Source organism: Juglans microcarpa x Juglans regia, chromosome 1D, assembly GCF_004785595.1.
Source record: "Juglans microcarpa x Juglans regia isolate MS1-56 chromosome 1D, Jm3101_v1.0, whole genome shotgun sequence".
NCBI lineage: Eukaryota > Viridiplantae > Streptophyta > Magnoliopsida > Fagales > Juglandaceae > Juglans > Juglans microcarpa x Juglans regia.
Window position 1 is genome coordinate 40,027,255 of NC_054594.1, and position 19,285 is coordinate 40,046,539.

Here is a 19,285-nt window from a genome sequence, read left to right on the forward strand (position 1 = left end):
CAGCTATGGTATTGATCTCCCCTATGGGAGGTTCTTCCCTTCTTGAATTTCCTCGATGCGAGTCCTCTTTACAAGGGTTTGTAGTTCTTCTTCTTTCGGGACTTACACTATTCCTTTGGGCATAGCCCTGGCCTTCACGAACTGGGCTATAGCTCCTGTGGACTGGATCTCGTCTTCCCCAAATGGGACTTCGGTCCCGGCTTCTCTAAATGGGGCTCTGGTCTCGATTTCTCCAGGAGTAAGGACGGTATTCTCGTCGTGAGTCACTTCTTTCATTATCGCATCAATCGGTTCGGGTCTCTGGATCATCAAATCTTCCCCATTTCGTATAACAGTCTCGGGTGTTGTGCCCACTGCTCCTGTGAAAGGAACAATATTTGGGTCGTGCCAGACTCTGTCTCTGTTCCCCTCGTCGACTTAGGTCCACTTCCACTTCTACTGCCAAGCTAGAGTGCAAGCGTGGGCCATGCTTCCCCTTGCCTTTGACTTCGTGAGCTCCTTTCTGGCGGGCTCCTCGATCAAGCTCTCGATGCCGTTCTGTCGCTTTCTTGTCTGCTCTTTCCAAATCGAGCTTCCTAGGTGCTGTCAGTGTCTGGAGCGTGTCTTTCCCGTTTATGTAACCATCTGCCCGGTCCATAAATTCCCTCAAAGTTGATGGTGTCTTGCGGGCGATTTCCACCATGAAGGGACTGCGAGGCTAGACTCCTCCTAATAATGCCGCCAACGTGATCTTTTCGTCTTGGTCGTCCGTTGTCATCATTTCCCTATTAAAGCGAGAGAGGTATAACTTAAGACTCTCGTTATCCCTCTGCTTAACAGTTAGCAGATAGGCGGCTGGCCTTCTCCTCATCCGGCTGGCCATGAATTGCGTTAAGAACCGACGCACTAGTTCGTTAAAGCTATCTACAGTTCCGGGTTGCAAGGAAACAAACCACACTCGCGCCGCCCCCTTTAAGGTGAAAGGGAATGCCCTGCATGCTATCTCACTAGGGAAGCCGTGAAGAGTCATGTGGGTTTTGAAGGTCTCCAAATGCTCCAACGGGTCCTTGATCCCGTCGTACGCTTCCATCTGAGGAACCTTAAACCTTGAAGGTATCGGTACCACCAGAATCCCGGTGTTGTATGGTAGTTCAACGTTAGTGAGCAATTGATCCATCATGGTGGGTTGACCCATCTGCTTTGTTACTTCCATCTGAATTTGCAGGTTTATTTTACGTCGTTCTTCCTCTGCAACGACTGAGTTAGGTTGGGGGTGGTCCCCAGAATGATGGCTTTGTTGATCCGCTTCGGTCTCTTCAACATTCCTTCATAACGCAATGTTCTCCCGTCGGAGAGTCTCCATATCTGCCATGAGCTTCTGTATCGCCTCGTTTTGTTGGTTAGACCTTGCTTCGACTGCTTCAGACTGCATCCTTTCACGCTGTGAATGCTGGGAGCGGGTTGTTGCCGGCATACAAAGGACATGCTAGTTATGGGACAACAAGGGATCCCACAGACGGCGCCACTGTTGATGTCGTGTTTTGCGGGCCTGGGCAACTTCTCACCCCTGGTATCCAAGTGCAATCCTGCATAGTTACAATGGATAGGGGACCTCGGGGTCCGTTAATCCTCCGATGCTTAAGTCAGTATCCTATGGAAAGAGATAAGAAAATGGAAGCAAGAAAGATGAAGTATATGAAGGATGGTAGCATTTTCCATTACCTCATTTGCCGCTGGGTTGACCCTTATTTATAGTTACCGTTCAGGATTTTCACATAGCAGGGTGTTGCGTAGCACGAGGCGATTCGTTCTGCGTACTTTATTATCGAGCAGCTTTCATGTCGTCACCTTGCCGAGGAGCGATGGCCCCAGGCCTTCTCTGTGCACTGATATGGTCTTGGGCCATATTCAATGCAGCACACCCTGCACCCTGGGGTGCATTAAATGCGATGTGATCTCTGTATGCTCATGGCCTCTGTTCTGGGCCGCATTAAATACGGTGTGTTTCCTATCCCGCGTCCCTTCCATCTGGTGACGCACGTCACACTCCTCTCCCCTCTTTTCCCTAGTCTTCCTCCAGATCTCATGTCCTGACCCGAACTCCCTATCCATATTCTGGTCTGGGCTTCTACTTTCCTTGCCCTGACTTAGGTGACTGGGCTGGGCCTCATTGTCAGCCCAACTCCCCGCAACGTACCCTCCCTGCTATCCTGGGCCTAATGTAATGGGTTTTTCCCCCATCACAGCCATGATTGAAAATCCAAGGTTGCAATCTGAGTGGCTGATTTTGAGTTCTCATGGCTGCCAATGAAATTGAACAGTTTATATATTTAAAATAAATCAGTAGCAGGAGTTTGGCATGAATGCTAAAGGAACTGTACCAATCTTGAAAACTATGACCATATTCTATTCATTACAGAAATTCAAAAGTTAACCAAAGTTCAACTGAAGATTACAGTGTGTACTAATACTGATTAACAAAGCAGGAACTGTAAACAACATACGATTTCAAAGTTAACCAAAGCAATTGAATTTCTTTTCCTTTTGGAGTACTAAAAATGTCAAGCAATACAAATCAAGCAAATATTACTTCAATTACAAGTTTACATGTGATTCACGGATTTACAGGAGCTGGGTCATTTTGGGGATGATGCAAATACTAGAGATAACATGTCATGACACAGCATCTTTAAGTCCAACTGCAGCCTTATCTGAACCTGAATCATGTTTCTCTTCCAGACGAAGCCTCTTTGAGCATGGTTGTGGCTTTGAATCACCACTTTCAGTAGATTTATACTTGGATGATAGAGGTGAAGTTGAATCAGTTTTGGATTCGGCAGGAAGTGGGGGTGATGAACCAGCTGATGCAGAAGAAGGCCACAGTTCAGAATCTTGGCATGGATTAGTCGGTGAAGACATGGTTTGAGGAGAAATCAAGGCAATGCCAGCTTTCTGTTGTTCCTCCAAGATCTTTTGCAAGTACCTTGCGTGTTCCTCCATGCGTAACTGAAGGTCCCGTTGGACCTGTGCGGGGATATAGAAACAGACAGAAGAAATGAAGGAGAATAAATTACATTGCAGACCATAGAGCTAATGCACCATAGATGATGAAAGCTTCTGGCTACATTACACAACTGAAAAGAAACCAAGACGTGCAATTATGGATTGTTGGATTTCAAAACTCAAAAAGCCAGATTCCTACAATAAGCATAAATCAAACCTCAAGTTGTTCATGCAGCTGCTTCTGAACCTCCACTTGCATGCGCAGAGCCTCTGTGATTTGAATGCTCCTATCACATATTCACAATCCAAGTCAGAAATTTTCACATATTGTTTGACGGAAGAAAAGATGAAATACATACACACTACAGAGAAGCACACACATCAACACAGAATATATCTTATCTCATAAACAAAAATGAAGACGACTAGAAAAAGATGCACTTTGCACACTACCGGACCTTTTACACTTTGTATTCGATACACTTTGCACACTATAACTACCAGACCTTTTACACTCTGTACCCTAAACTACCAAAACTGAAATACTGCATGCTCAGAGGACCAAAAAGTTGCAATGTGTACCTTCCGTTAAGATTTGACCATCAAAATTGTGTCATTTCACTTATTTTTCATCCATCTTAACAGTCACAATTGAACAGGGCTGCTAATTTCCAGTTTTTAATTGTTAGGGGGTCAAATATGTCAATTTTGGAAATTTATGGAGTAACATGTAAAAGACCTGGTAGTTAGAATGTGCAAAGTGTATTTTCCCCCTTAAAATGATTACCCTTTTCTACGTCCATCACTTTCATTGCTAGTTGAAGCTGCTTTCTTTTCTTCAGGGCAGAAGCCTTCTCTGGAAAATAATAAAAACAAGAGACAATTAATTGCCATATTCAGAAGCAGATCAAAGCTTTACTAGCTGATATGGAAATCACACCAGTATATAAAGTACTGTAGTGAATCAGTGATATTGATGTCAAATTGACAGACAATGCAGGATTTGGCCATGAAACAATACTTTTTGGTGAGTAGACCAATCAAGGAGATGGTAAAATGGGATTATCTTGGCAAGTCAATTGCTTTATATTCTACTGGACAGGCTATACCAGTAGGGCTTAAACGAATCTGGTTTGAACTGCAGAATTACATGTGATATGGCTTGTACTAATTGAAGCTAGGAATGTATACATTCACATATTTCATAATTTAGAAGATGAAGATGATAATGAAAATAAGCATAATTTTATTAAGATTTCATGTTCCTTACCTTCATTTTTCTCTGGCATATACTTCGCAAGACGGTATTTCTGCAAAGACATATAACAGTATAGGCTCAATATGAATAGTGGCTCAGTCTACATTCCATCTAATTCAGCAGTTGTATGTAAATGTAAGTACCTGTAAGTGGCTTTTCACATGATAGATGGTCAGGCCTTTGACATTCATAAGCTTCAACACACCCTTTGGAGTAGCCTCTACATTTCAAACCAAACAAATTAGACTGCGATCAGAAAGATGATAAGACTTCAAACTTTGATAGTTGTTAATAAGATTGAGCATTGTTTCACATCTACATTTGTATAGTAGAATAGACCAACTAGCTTGCTTACTTTCAGCCCCATCAAGCTTGTCGACAGCCTCCACAAAGCATTCATGGATCTCAGGTGTCCATCTCATTCTTGGCTTGTGCACAGTGGCTGAACCAGGCGATGACAAACTTGATTCCTCATCAAGAGTTGGCAACACAGAGAGACAACTTCGATTGCATGTCAATCCTATAGCTGGTTTTGAATTTTTTGATGAAGCTGGTGGTGTTTCATAAATTTCCTATATGATCAAGCAACAGTTCTCAAAAGTAAGGACTAGTGAATAGAACAAAATGCAGCAGTTCCAACTGAAAATGCACATGTAGTATGGATGCACAAGTAAAATTGGCCCCTCGAGATTTTCTGTTTGACCCAAAAAGAAAAACCTCATTCATTCCGTTCTTTTTTATTGTAACCAAATTTTGGTGCAAGTGTCAGAAGTTTGATTGTTTGAGCAATTAGGGCACATTAGTTCCAGAACCAAGTAGTGTTGCTTGGCCACTAGAAGGAACTATAGTGTAAAAAGAAAATCTAATTAGTACATATACATGCTCGTATGTATGCATGTGAGTGTGCATATAACAGGATGTAGTTAGTCGCAGTAGTGTACTTACATCAAGCCTGGGACTTTCTCCATGGTCAGTGATAGCCATGTGAAGATCATCAGGCAAAAAATGTAGTTCCATTTGCTCAGTAAGTGCTAGACTGTCATTTGCACAATTTACACCATGAAGGCTACCGTCAGAAGCATCTCCAGGCAAATTAAGGAAGTCTGTCATAAGAGCCTCTGAATGCTCTTCATCATATTGATCGTCCATATCCTCTCTGAAAAGCAATGGAGTTTTTGTTGAATCAGCAGCAGAAACAACGGACTGGTTGTAGGATGGAGGATGTGGAAGAAATGGTAGATTTCCAAGCTGCCTATGGGTTTCAGAGCTTGATGAAGAAGACTGGTATAAACTGGTACAGAACAAGGATGAACGTGAAAATGTGCTCTTAGAATTTTGGTCACGAGGACCAGGAGACAGAGGACTATTTTGTCCAGATTCTGAACGATACTCTTGAGGTTGGACAGTACATGCTTGTGTACAAGCAGAACTTAGCGATTCTGTTCGTATGAAAGGAGATGGACGTGAAGATGAACATTCACTAGCCAATAAACATCTGCCCTCTGATTCCACAGTCAAAAAATTGCGTATTGGGGAGACGGTAGCATAATATGACTGTGTGACTCTTCTGGTAGCCTCACTTTCTTTGGTAGATATGAAAATATTGTGATTCATGGTCTTAGATGGCAGCCCAACCCTCATCCACCTATGAAACTGACAAATGCAATCTGGCCCGACACTCACAACTTTTGATGATGGAATTTTAAAATTAGTTGGAGATACAAGGATTACAATTTAAGGTGTCATTGGGGGTGAGCAAACACGAGATGGGTGGATTACAAGGAAACAACAAGCACGGAGATTCTAAGTTCAAGTTGAGTAAAGATCATCTAGAATAATCACATAAACTCTACATCTAGATGAAAAGATGATCTTTTTATTTCCCTCAAAGCTGAAACAAGAAGTCAAATCTCAGTGGCAAGAATCTGCTAAAATACTTCTATCAATATGGTAAATGGCTATTTCCGTGATGTTTGCTTATCTAGACAACTGAAAACCCTCAACCAGTCTGCTTCATTTCAACGATACATACTGATCAATTCAGAAAGTACCCATTGACTTCAACTATTGGATAAGAAGAAAGATGTCCATGAACTGCAAAACAGACTACCAGTTGAGTGATCAGTAATATGCCATATGGTAACAACAAGAAGATATCATGTTACAAGGAAATCAGTCTAATCATTTAAATGAGCGCAAATAAAATAGAAATGGTCAAAATCAGCCCTAAAAGTTTAAGCTGTAAAAAAGCGGGACAACATTGTAGATTAATCATACACATAATAACATTATCATGGGTAATACTTATTAAAATAACAAGAATGGAACCAAGAAAATCACTCCAGCAGTTACTATACAATTTGCTCGAGCTACAAGTTTGAATGCTATTAGCAGATTTTATTAGCAGATTAATCACCCTCACGGTCATAAAGAAAAGACTGAAGCTATTACGTATTCAATTGTGCTTTTTAATGATTAGTTTATACCAATTGGATCGATCCAGAATGGCACTTATTAAAGGAAGCCCAGCTCACTTCGATAAAAATGTAAAGCGGAAACCCAATACAGAACCACTTTTAACGGGATTGATGAAGCAATCCTACAAATCTCAAGCAGGACAGCACGTTGACTCAAAGAATTGCCAACTCTTGGAGGCAATTGCTTTATGGTTTATGCAGAAATTCAAGGATTAGAGAGAACCACCGGTGATATTGAGGGACAGACTTTCTAACAGAATCAGGCTTTGCATCTCGTCTCATAACTGTAGGCCGCAGCGTTGACATTTAAAACGTCCCCACTAGGATATAAGCTTTTAGTGTCAACACAAACAAATCCATCTTCCTTGAATATTCTTGGGATTTTTGGAGATGCACATTAGAAACAATTCACAAACTTGTTGTCCCACGGCTTCCTTCGTAGCTCTATACTCATACCACCTCAAACAAAAGAAAAACGGCACAGTTGTTCTTTCCAAAAGAAAAGAAAGTGTCACAATTTAAGTTCATCAATCACCTGCCCAAGAACTTGACATGTAGGCAACCACCTTTAAAGTCTATAGACCATGCTTTAACTGTTGGATGATTTCCCCAACATCAGAATGTTCCCAAATCGTGCCAAGTGTCCACTCCATTCATTAATTGAATAAAATCGGCTTGAAGATTAATTACCTCAGGCATTCAATTGATGAACATTTATGATCTTCGATGCCATTTTTGTTCTAGTTTTCTTCAGAGAAATAAAATTAACAGAAGAAAGTCATTGCATGGCAAAAACGCCAAAATAAAAAATAAAAAAATAAAAAATAAAAAAAAAAAATAATAATAATAATAAAAGGCTATTAGACGCACTCGAGAATTTGATTAAAAGAGAAAAGTTTCCGGAATATAGGTTTTACAAGGAAAACCACGCGTTTGCCTTACCTTTTGTAGTTAATACACCAGCAAAAATTTTAAGAAGGATTTGAAATCGATTCAAACAAGAATTAGAGGAAGAATACATAAATGGAAAACTAAGATGATAGATTAATACAAGTGAAGAAGAAGAAGAATAACAAGAACGAGAGACTGACCTGAGAACAATTATACAGAGTGGGAATCAGGGAGGTAGTATATGTAGTTCTTCAGAATTCTCTGGAGAGATGTGGTGGTGGTTTCAACTTTTGAGGAATATGGAAGCGAGAAAGAGGCGTACGTATGTCTGTAAACAAGCGTGGCCTTTTCAACTTTGAATCTAACGTCTGAAGCGGAACAAGAAAATGATTTCGAGGATTCGGAATATCATATATATATATATAATATTTACACAAAGCTATCAAGCATATGTGGAGATCAGTAATATTATATACATGAACGATGCACCACCACCACCACCAGCAGCGTTTGATGTCTCACTACATCAAGCGACGATCGATGTTTTTATTTCTTTATTACATTATAATAATAATAATAATGTGAACGATGAGGCAACTCTTCCTCGGAATTCTTGAGGCTCTGAGTCTGAGCTGGCCTTCTGCTTTAGGCTCTTCGGCTTTGGTTGGCTGTCTGATGCTCTTCTCTGAATCATTACATTGACATTCTAAGGTTGTAGATACTTAGGATAGGAGGAGTTTCTCCAGTTTCCGTATACGCGCTTCTCCTGGTAATGTTGGCCACGTCCCATTGGCTTCTGACTTTCCTACTCTCTCGAGAATTCCTCGTTTCTTGCATTACTTGTTCCGTCATCAACTATGCTATCATTTGCAAAAATTTATAAATTAATTTAGCTTGATGTCATATATTAAATTATTAAATTATTTTTATTATAAAATAAATTTAACATATTATTTAAAGACATATTAATTTATTAGTTTATTTTTATAAAATCTCTTTATATTCATAATATTTTTATTCTAAAATTTATCATATTTTTCAGTTTTATCACCATATTCTGTGCTTTAATTATTTATGTGAATTGAAAATTATAGTTAAATTTAAAATAAGGAACAAAATATATATTTACTATATTTAATATCTTTTATATAATTTTTTTTTATGATTGATTTGATAAGTGTTAATATAATTCGTAACACCCCAAATGTTACCAATAGAATTCTTCATGCATTTTAGCTATTATTTATAAATTGAGTAACTCATATTTTACTAAATAGATCTTTTCTTCTTTTAAGACATTATAAGTAGTCACGTGCTAAATAATTAATCTTGAATGGAATGAAATAAAATGTGTCTTTCATATAAAATATATATGAATAGATGAGTATTGTTATAGTCACAAAGATATTACATAAAATTAATCTAATAAATAAACGTGAATTCATGTAGTTCGTTAAATCTATTATATAAAAAAAGTAAATTTTTAATTTGACAAATCATATCATGTTATATTAATTTATGAGATTATTTTTATTTAATTTATTTGTAACTAAAATATTTTCATGTGTATATTGATATTGATATATATATATATATATATATATTATATACACGTCCTTTTTACACGAGTTCAACGAAAAACATTATTATCAAATGGAATTAATGCGAGTAGGATATTATTGAGATGGAGAGAGACGTGATGTTTCGATACAAGTAAAATAAACTCTTGCTGCCTTGCATTTGAGTTTTTTTATTTTTTATTTCGAAAAATCAAAGTCAATGAAATGATGCGTGTCTCGAGATGTGTGGTAAGGGAGGATTTGGATTTGGATTTGGATTTGGATAAGAACAGATTGTTGAAGGGAAAACTAGATGATTGCAGCCTCATCCACTTCTCTCATTCCCAATCTTTTCGTGTGAAATAAGTATTATTATTGTAAAATACTTTATTTATAAAAAAAATTACATAAAATAATTTTATAAGTTAACGTAATTTAATTTAATTTATCAAATTATAAAATTATTTTTATTATATAATAGATTTAACCTATCAAATAAAATCACATCAATTTATAAAATTATTTTATATAATTCCTTTATGAATATAACTGTACATATTTAACTCGTTTTATCTTTATTCTTATTTGACGTTGGGAAAATATATATAAAATGCTTTAGTTCGTGACAAACCATTTCACTTATGGTACACATCTAACTTAATTTGAAATGATATTTAATATTCTAATATATAAATAATTAATATATATGTATATTTCGAATAAAGTCTTAAACCGTGTACGTATAAATTCGAACGCCAAAATTTTCCTTTTTTTATTTATTTATTTAATTTGTTTAGCAACATTTACAATTCTCGTATTGATTGAACAGGTCAATTAGTCGCACACTAAATCCCACCACGTCAATTATTGCTGAACAGGTCATTGTACAAACTTAAGCCTCCTTTATTTTAATTGAAGAAATGAGATGAGATGAGATGAGATGAATTGAAATTAAATTTAAAAATTAAATAAAATATTATTAGAATATATATTTTTAATATTATTTTTGTTTTATAATTTGAAAAAAGTGAATTATTTATTTTATTTTGTATGATAATTTAAAAAAGTTATAATTATTACATAAGATGAGATGAGATGGGCTATAAAAATAAACGATGATATATATACACAAGAAATGTTAAAGATATTTCACAAAAAGAATTTATAAATTAATATAATTTTATATGGTAGATTTACTTTATAATAAAAATAGTTTCATAATATAACGTACCACATTAAATTACGTTAGTTTGTGAATATATTCTTATCAAATTATTTTGTGACTAAAATATTTATATATATATATATATGAAGGGAAATGATAGTATGCCGCCCCACTCTTACCACCCAAGTTGACCACTTGCACTTTTTTTTACTTAATGATTAAGGAAGTGATTTTAAATGTATTGGTATATTTTTTTATTTTTTAAAAGTATTTAAATATATTAAAAAATATGAAAAAAAAGTATATATATATATAACGCTGGGCGGTACTAAGAGTGGAGCGACATAGTAACCCTACTCATGTATGAATTGTATTTACTTATAGATAATATAGATATAAAAGACAATACAAAGAAGCTTGTGAACAAATTAAGTGGGAGATTCTCTATCAATTATCATTACAAGTGGACAGAGTTTAGCATCTCGACGTCCGTTCTAACCACACATGCAAAGATATCGATAATAAACGCCATTTCGCTCATCATTGGTGTAATAGAAATTTTCACCATATCTAACCAAATAATATTTTAAAATCACAAAAAGAATTCAATGATTAAAGGATGAGGCAAGTGGGCATCTTTGCCTTTTTATATGTTGGAATTTCTAAACAATACAAGCAACTTGCCCGTATATACTCTTTCTTGTCTAATCTCTCTATCTCTCTCCCCGTTTTTTTTTTTTTTTTTAAGTTTTGCTACTCATGAGTCAAGTCATCCTCACTACACACTATATTTATTTCTATTTTTTAAATTTTTTTATAATTTTATTCTTTTTAAATTAATTGAATTATTACTTATCGTCTATATACTATATATTTAATAAAAGAAAAAAATTAAAAAATTAAATTTAATGGGAGTATGATGCGCCAAATTTGTTCTTAATAATTATATATATATATATATATATATATATGTGTGTGTGTGTCTCTCGATGTCACCTCGTAACAATTAACAATTAATTATGCACCATGCATTGACACTTGGGCAACGCACGAGGTTCATAAAGCCTGCTACATAGACACACGTTTTTCTTTTGTTTTCTAAATTTTTGTTTTACTTTTCCGTTTCTTTATAAGAACTATTTAATATAATATTAATAATTAAATCTATATATTTTCACCGGTTTAAATTTTTTAGATAAATAATAATTTTACATGACATGAGAGTCCAGATCTTAAATTTAAATATTGATTTTATATTCTATCAAATTTAATTAAATATTAGGTGTGTTCAGAATAAATATATATATAAATAAAGTAATGTTAGAAAGAAGTTATTATAGTAGTACACACTTTGCACTCACTGTATAGTTACTTCTAATTGATTATTTCTAATATTTATTTAAAAATATATATAATCTAGATGATGTCATATTATATATACAAAATAGATACTCTCAATAATAATTTCTATCTATATTTATTCATACAAATATTATATATAGCGGAGAGTGGGGAATGCATGGGCAGTGAGTCTGAGACTGTGAGGTGGGCTCTGTCTCTCTTTTTATCTTTTTATTTTTGTGGCGCGTAAGAATAAGATGTCTCTGGTGGGGTCCGGATACGAGCGTTTCTGGCGTCCGTCCATGATTCCTTTCCTACGCCAAATATAGGCAAAACTCCAAGGTCCTCGTCGTTCTTTTCACTGATTTGGAGAACGGTTGACACTGATGCCCGGAGTTGTTCAGGCTTTCATATTGTCCCAATCCATTGAAAATAAATTATCTTAGGAAAAAATGACATCCGGGGCTGATAAAGTATTAAAGATTACAGCAATGGGTTGGTTGCAACATCTGACTGAGATTCCATAAGTTTTTTTTTTTTGCTTCCCAAATCCAACGAGTAGGGTGTAATAAGTTCTGTTTGATCCGGTTTTAAATAAATTTTTTAATCGAATAATATATACCGATTTTGAAAATTTAAGAATCGATACAAACTGATTTATCACTAAAATTAAAACTTTCATTTTTTCGATTTCAGTCCAATCTAGTTTTTCTGATTTACCGTTTACACGTGTGGTCCTACATAAAATTTATATGTTACATCAAATGTTATATTAAAATTTTATAAAATTACTTTTATGTTATATCAAATGTTATATTAAAATTTTATAAGATTACTTTTATGTTATATTAATTTTATGTTATAAGATAAATAGATATGAATAATAAGAATAATGTATTTTGTCCTTGGTTTTGACCGTTAATGTATTTTAATTTTTTTTAATGGTTAAGGAAGTGACTAGTAGTGTATTTATATATTTTTTAAAAATATTTAAAGGTGTTTAAAAAATATTTGAAAGAAAAAAAAAAGTGTTATTGCACTAGAGCACGCTCAACCGTAAATGCTGAACGACCAATTAGCAACATCTATAATATAATATAAAAAATTAAATATATATATATATATTAGTTCGGCTCAATTCAAATCAATTTTCAAAATATAAAAATCGATATCGAACAAGTTTCAATTCTTAAGAATTGGTATCGGACCAGACTAGACCGAATCCACTGGTCGAACTCTTTTCTTTTCACACGCAACTCCTCTACCCAGCCACTGGTTCGTGACTAATATACTAAACTATTAAGATTGGCATAATACATTTTATACAGTCAAAAAGTTACAAGTTGCAAGTTCAATTATAAATCTGACCGTCAAACTTATGTCTTGACATTTACTTTCATCTATGGGTTCTTCCATCTTAATTGTTAAATGTATGCTATTTGACAGTTGAAGGTGATTGAAAGGTATAATCTTTCAGATATAGTAATTTCGGACACCATTAATGCAATGTATGGACTTTCCCAACTCTTTCCTACCAATCGAGTTCAACATACATCATTGTCATATGGTATTCACTGTCATTATCATATCTTTTGCTACTGGTACCAAAAAACGAAAAAGAAACTTCCCTGCAGGGGTGCCGTACGACTTAAACCCCTCCGTCCTTCATAGCTGAGGGCCAATAACCACGTTTGGACTCATCTCACTACTATTCACTATTTTTAACTCACAAATCTCACTACTGTTCACAAACTATCTCAACTCATCTCATCTTAGAATTCTAAATAAAATGGGATTATGACACAGAAATAGGAGCTGCTGTAGAAAACAGGGCTTATGCCATGCGAATGTTCCAATTTCAAAACAACTGAAAACAATATATATGTTGGCAACAGAACAATAATACAGCAAATGCTAATCCACTAGCCGGCTAGTGGAATTGATCTTTAGAACACACCACTACCACTCAAAATAAGTGAAGGATCAAACTATCATACGCTGGTAACCAGGCACTGGAACAAGCAAAATTAGATTACACAGCTCTGAAAATTGAGGTTGAAACATGCCATTCTATCTTCATCCCCCAGGTAATTTATAAAAAATTCTACATAGAACACAGTCCTGTTCAAATGTACCAACCTTTTTTTTTTTTTTTTTTATAAGTTCAAATGTACCAACTATAATGGCATCAGAGGTTCTAAACATGTCATGAAGCATCTTCGACAGCTTCAGCAGCAGCTATCTCAGAATCCAACTTGTTCATTAGCTGTTCACTTACGTGCTTTGCCACAGATATCATGTCGAGAACGATGCTAGGATCTAGGCCTGCACCACCTCGTTTAGTCAGACCACAAATGTGTCCTTTCCTGTTGACAGATATAGAGACCGCAGAGCTCATTTGGGATTCCTCTTCTGATGTGGCATCTACTATATAGTGCCTACCCACCTATAAAATACAAGGAAATATTTAATGAAGCAATTTGTAGCTTACAAAATTTTTATATGTTCTATAACTATAAGTGTGATTTTGTCACCTTTGTTAACGTAACTATGACGGGGATGTCTGATGTGTCAAACTGCAGAAATTCTTCGTCACTAATGTCAACCTCTGGTTGCTCATCGCCTGAAGCACCAGCTGCCACAAGAACCCTTGGAATGCCGGTATTGCTCAGAGCAGCCTTCAGGTGCAAAATTAATAAGAAACATTAGTTTTCGGTTTCCAATGGCAGCAAAGTCAACTACATAAACTGCCTCTGATCATGATTGCTTGTTTTAGGAGAATAACGACAAAATTTTAAATTTATACTGCCATCAAAGTCTGTTTGAATTCTGCAGATATATTAGGAAAACTTACAAGAAAGGAGAGGAGGACCCAAGTGAATTTGAAGTTCAACAAATCCAATTTCTACACGTTTCAAGCACATGACATACAGCTTATGGTTTCATTAATTTTTTTTTTGATAAGTACTTATGGTTTCATTAATAATATTTAATCTATTGATTAAAATTGTCATTGTCAGATTTAATTAAAAAAGAATTTCAATTGCAAATATATAAATGGATAGAGAGAAAAACCACCTTAATGGCAGCACCTAGGGCATCCAGTAGATTCCCATCTGAACTAACGACGAGGCAATCGATATAAAGACCCCAGCACATCTTTCCCTCCACAACTATTAGAGATGAGAGATCAATTCCAGCCCCTAGGAAAAGTTAAATAGGACCCCTCTATCATCAACTCAAGTAAAGCAAGAACCTAATTCAAGCACGTTATAGGGTGAACAACCGAAATGATAGAAAGCAGATGGTTACTTCTCTTGCTCTAATTAAATTCATACCAGCTCCACTTTTACCACCCAAGAGACAACACTGAAGAGCAACCGAGAGGTCTGTTGACAACTCATCACCCCCTCTTCCCTGCATAAAATGTAAGATATAGAATTTAATTTTACAATATGTACAACATGTTTTGGACACACCCACCACCCACACGCAACCACAGGAAACAAATGAAAGACACTAAAGACGAGCGACCACATAGGGCTAAGCAATGAATCACGTTGGAATAATCAAATTGGATTCTTTAAGAGAACTATTTTATATAATGACTCATATTTTATATTTATTACAAAGAATCAGAAAAGAAAAAAGAAGTCTACATGCGCTCAATCACCAAAAAAAATAGAAGAATTCAGAAAATCACCGTACACAACCTCAAACATTGGTGCTGCAGTTGGACTACAATCAACATAAATGGAGACCTTTCCTTTGTCAGGTTGCAATGAACTTGGCTTCCCAAGTTCGGCCTGCATTTAAAGAAATTAGTAGGCAACATATTGCAAGTATTCACCAGAAGATCTTCCAACAAGCCCGAAATGGTTAGTCACTGTTGGCAATTGTCACTTAAGAAATGCACACAGTAGATCCAGCATCCAGTAGATGAAATACCTTCACACTGGAAATAACATCTGTTGCCCCCATCCTGACTCTTGCCGAACCATTTGCCTGCAATGAATTCCAAGGAAAATTACAATTACATAAAACCATAAGAAGTTAATTTGGTATGTATGCTAGAAAACAAAATAAACTGGTGTAGAAGAAATCATTCCCGATGCCTTAATTCCAACTGATTGATTCAGTAGAGGAATTATTTTATGCATTTAGACAACATTCCAATGATGAATTGGAAAGAATATTATACCTGAGGTATAACTCCAGTTTCAACAGAAACAGGCCGGTAAGTTAATCTTTTCCGACCATCAGAGCGAAGATCTTGAGCAATGCCCCCCTGTATGAAGTTCTTCTCTCCAAGAGAGAGTCCCACCATTCCTGCACACAGATAAAATTGGCATCAAAGGATTATACAAGAAAGCAAAAGAAATGGAAAATGGAGAAGGAAACCCTTTGATGTTAAAAAAGACAAATTCAAGTATTTTATAACATTCAATATTGCACTTCGCAAATTTATTTTTAGTGTAGTTGCAGGCAACAGTATTGTTGATATGCTCTAATAACCCCTCCCTCATGATCACACTCCTGGGACTCACACCCATGAAATCTAGCTCTAATAACACTTGTCGGATTGTGAACTGTCAATCTACCTAAAACCAATTGGTGTCCGGGGAGAAGTGCTCAAGTTTTGTATGTATTCGGCATTGCACCCCACATGCTTATTTTTAGAGCAGTCGCAAGGAGCAGTATTGTGGACACACTCCAACAGCATAGATAGGAATCTGAATTTTGGTGGACCGAAAAAATGCATGTAAAAAAACTTCCATAAATACCAAGAGATTCCATAGCTAGATAGAGAACTTTTTTTACATGTGCAACACACATAGAACAATAATTATTGAAACTGAAATTGATAGATAGTCCTTCACCAAACTATAGGAAAAGGTCACACTATGTTCTCTGAACAGTATCAGTTTTACCAACTGCCCCACAAGACCTGTACATGTGGTGAGATTGCGTGTCTGTAATATGTTTTCTTTTTCCTTTTCCTTTCTTTTTTGGCCAGAGAGATATTTATTCAGTGATCATGTCATAATTCTCCCTTCAAAAGACTTGAAATGAGGACATAATTGAAAGGAATAAATTATGGGGAAAAATAAGAATAAACACAAGAAGTAGCCTTTTATCAGAATTTTGTGTATATACATTACAAAAAGGAACATGCCACATAATCCAAGGCATGCCATGGAATTAAGTATTGAGGAAGAAAAAGCATCAACTATCAAGATCAACAAAATGCTATGCATTCCTTTTGTAACAACTCTAGGACCTATAAGAATCTAAAACTTTAAATCTCAAGTCTGCAGAACCTAAAACCTAGGCTTCATCAAACCAACATATTAAAGTCTGTAGAATTTAAAATCGTAGATACCATCAAATCATTCCCAAAGTCTACATCATCTAAAACCTCAAATGTAACACAGAGAAGTTCTTATGGTATGCAAAGTCAAAAACTTCAAGTTTTCCTAAAACTCATTCCATAAAGTCTGTAGAATCTAAAACCTATTTTTGATACCAACTGTAAACGCCCCGTACCCGGAGAGTTCGAGAGTTAGTTCCTATCACCTAAAACTATATCTCAAATATATATATAACTCCAAAGACTCTACATAAACTCATCTGTTTAAACTAAACATACATGTTCCTCTACAAGGACATCAATATAGTTAATCAACAACTCCACAAAGTCTCTATAAAAATGTCAACATCCCAATAAACCAAATCAAATCTGCTGAATAAGATTCTCTACTAATCATAGTACCCTTTGGTTCTAAATCCATTATGCTCAACTAATCTTGCCCAAGCTTCCTATTTTTGATTCTCAATTGAATCATCAAAATCCTATGAAAATATTGGAGGTAATTGGGTAAGTTATCAACAACTCGATAAGCAGTGAACATATACTAATATGTAAACATGAGCCAGTTACAGAATAAAAAACCAAAACATTATGAAAATATCAGAGCAACAGTTCGGAAATATTTATAGACAAAAATCATTTAGCATAACATAATTGAACAACATTATATCAGAACATATTCCATGTTTAACCCCCGTGGCAGGGTTGTGCTACCCCCAGTGGGCAAACCGGGCAGAAACAAAAGTGAAATCTTCCCCTTATTATTCTCAAAGCCCGGAGTGTGCACACAAAATAGACCACCACGTAGAAAAACCACTTTGTTTCCAAAGTGGGTGCACTCAGAAACAGAGATGTTGGTACCAACATAATAATAGAGGCCACGGTTTTACACCTATGATAAGGTCAGAACATAAAGCAGAAACAAAATGTCATGCAAGAGGTTTTCATATGCAACATCATATCATAACATAGTACTGAATAGATATAGATCATATTTATATCATCACGTATGAAACTTTCAGATTTCATATTTGCTCAATTGCTCTTGTTATACAATTGAGAAACAGAGAGCCAAAAATGCTCACGTCTACACTAGTAATGACAAAAAGATATTTTTCTTTTCTTATTCAAATACAACGAGTTATGTAGAAAAAAATGACTGATGTTGTTTCCAATGTTCCATAACAATATATGCACGTTTTTCATAAAATCAACCTTAGTCCATTAGGCAAAGTCTAGCATAGAAGCACCGCTTACTTAAATCTTGCATTGTATTATGTAAGCCTAGGGTCCGACCTCTAACAATATCACAACCTTAAAAAGAAAACATTCACTAAAGTGTTAATAAACCAAACAATCACAAAACCAACTTTACTAATGAAAACCCGTAAGCCGAACTACCAATTCAGCATGCCAAATCCATCACAACATTCAAAGAATTTCACTACTTCCTGAAAATTAGCCCATACTCCTCAAATTTGCTTAACCATTTACCACAAGCAAGTTAGTCAAACAGCTCATACATTCAAAAACAAACATTACTCTTGACTTATCAAACAAACAAACAACCTGCATTACCCCGACATGCCCAACACCCAAACAGCCCACAATTTAAGTTCATTCCCTCCTACTCCACAACGATACAAACCAAAGACTCCTGACATGCCAAACAACGGCCCAAACAGCCACACTATGGAGTCTCCTCCGCCAACAACACCACAAACCAAAGACTCCCAACATGTTACACAGCAACCCAACAACCACACTCTTCATATATTACTTTGTCCACCTCACACAAACAAGAGACTAAAAAAACCAGCAACCCAACACGAAGTAACACAACCTACAGGTTCTACCGTTCAAGCATAATTAAAGGAATAACCCGAGAGAGAGAATGAACAGAGAACGTTAGATAAAGGTGCTTACCGTCGTTCAGCAAGAATCCAGGGAGGTGGTGGGGGCGTGCAGCACCAAACAACAAGAACTGGCTAGAAACCGACGAAGGGATGAGTGAAAACAGAGGACCTGCGGGGGAGTGGGGGACGGAGAGAGAGAGTGAGATGCACTGTGGGTAGGAAATGGGGCGTGTGTAGCCGAAATGGGGAGAGAAAGTGACGGGGAGAGAAAAACGGATGGGATCGTGCGTAACAGAAGAGGGGAAGGGGAGGGGCGTCGGTGCAGGGGAGGGGATGGGAGGGCAGAGGAGATTCTAGAAGAGCTGGTGAGAGAGCTCAGCTTAGG

The 19,285-nt window shown here is 36.0% G+C and overlaps 2 protein-coding genes across 4 annotated transcripts; both read right to left on the reverse strand.

The window, feature by feature from the left end:
• Positions 1-2,493: 2,493 nt before the first annotated feature.
• LOC121257593 (myb family transcription factor PHL6-like) lies at positions 2,494-8,421 on the reverse strand. Of its 2 annotated transcripts, none has more exons than XM_041158676.1 (8): positions 7,809-8,421; positions 5,186-6,334; positions 4,596-4,812; positions 4,384-4,460; positions 4,253-4,292; positions 3,770-3,836; positions 3,200-3,269; positions 2,494-3,003 (listed from the first exon to the last, which is right to left on the reverse strand). In XM_041158676.1, exons 2-8 carry the CDS (start codon positions 5,879-5,881, stop codon positions 2,653-2,655), a joined length of 1,518 nt encoding a protein of 505 aa, XP_041014610.1. In that variant the 5' UTR covers positions 5,882-6,334; positions 7,809-8,421; the 3' UTR covers positions 2,494-2,652. The 2 variants fall into 2 exon arrangements, with proteins under 2 accessions (XP_041014610.1, XP_041014600.1); XM_041158666.1 differs by having other exon boundaries at positions 3,770-3,838; positions 5,186-6,346; positions 7,809-8,420.
• A 5,265-nt stretch (positions 8,422-13,686) lies between these two features.
• LOC121257602 (exosome complex component RRP42) lies at positions 13,687-19,168 on the reverse strand. Of its 2 annotated transcripts, XM_041158688.1 has the most exons (9): positions 18,971-19,168; positions 18,302-18,358; positions 15,875-16,002; positions 15,622-15,678; positions 15,387-15,479; positions 15,012-15,090; positions 14,752-14,876; positions 14,208-14,351; positions 13,687-14,119 (listed from the first exon to the last, which is right to left on the reverse strand). In XM_041158688.1, the coding sequence occupies exons 2-9, from the start codon at positions 18,312-18,314 to the stop codon at positions 13,880-13,882; spliced, it is 879 nt and encodes a 292-aa protein (XP_041014622.1). In that variant the 5' UTR covers positions 18,315-18,358; positions 18,971-19,168; the 3' UTR covers positions 13,687-13,879. The 2 variants fall into 2 exon arrangements, with proteins under 2 accessions (XP_041014622.1, XP_041014630.1); XM_041158696.1 differs by lacking the exon at positions 18,302-18,358 and having other exon boundaries at positions 18,971-19,164.
• Between the last annotated feature and the right edge of the window lie 117 nt (positions 19,169-19,285).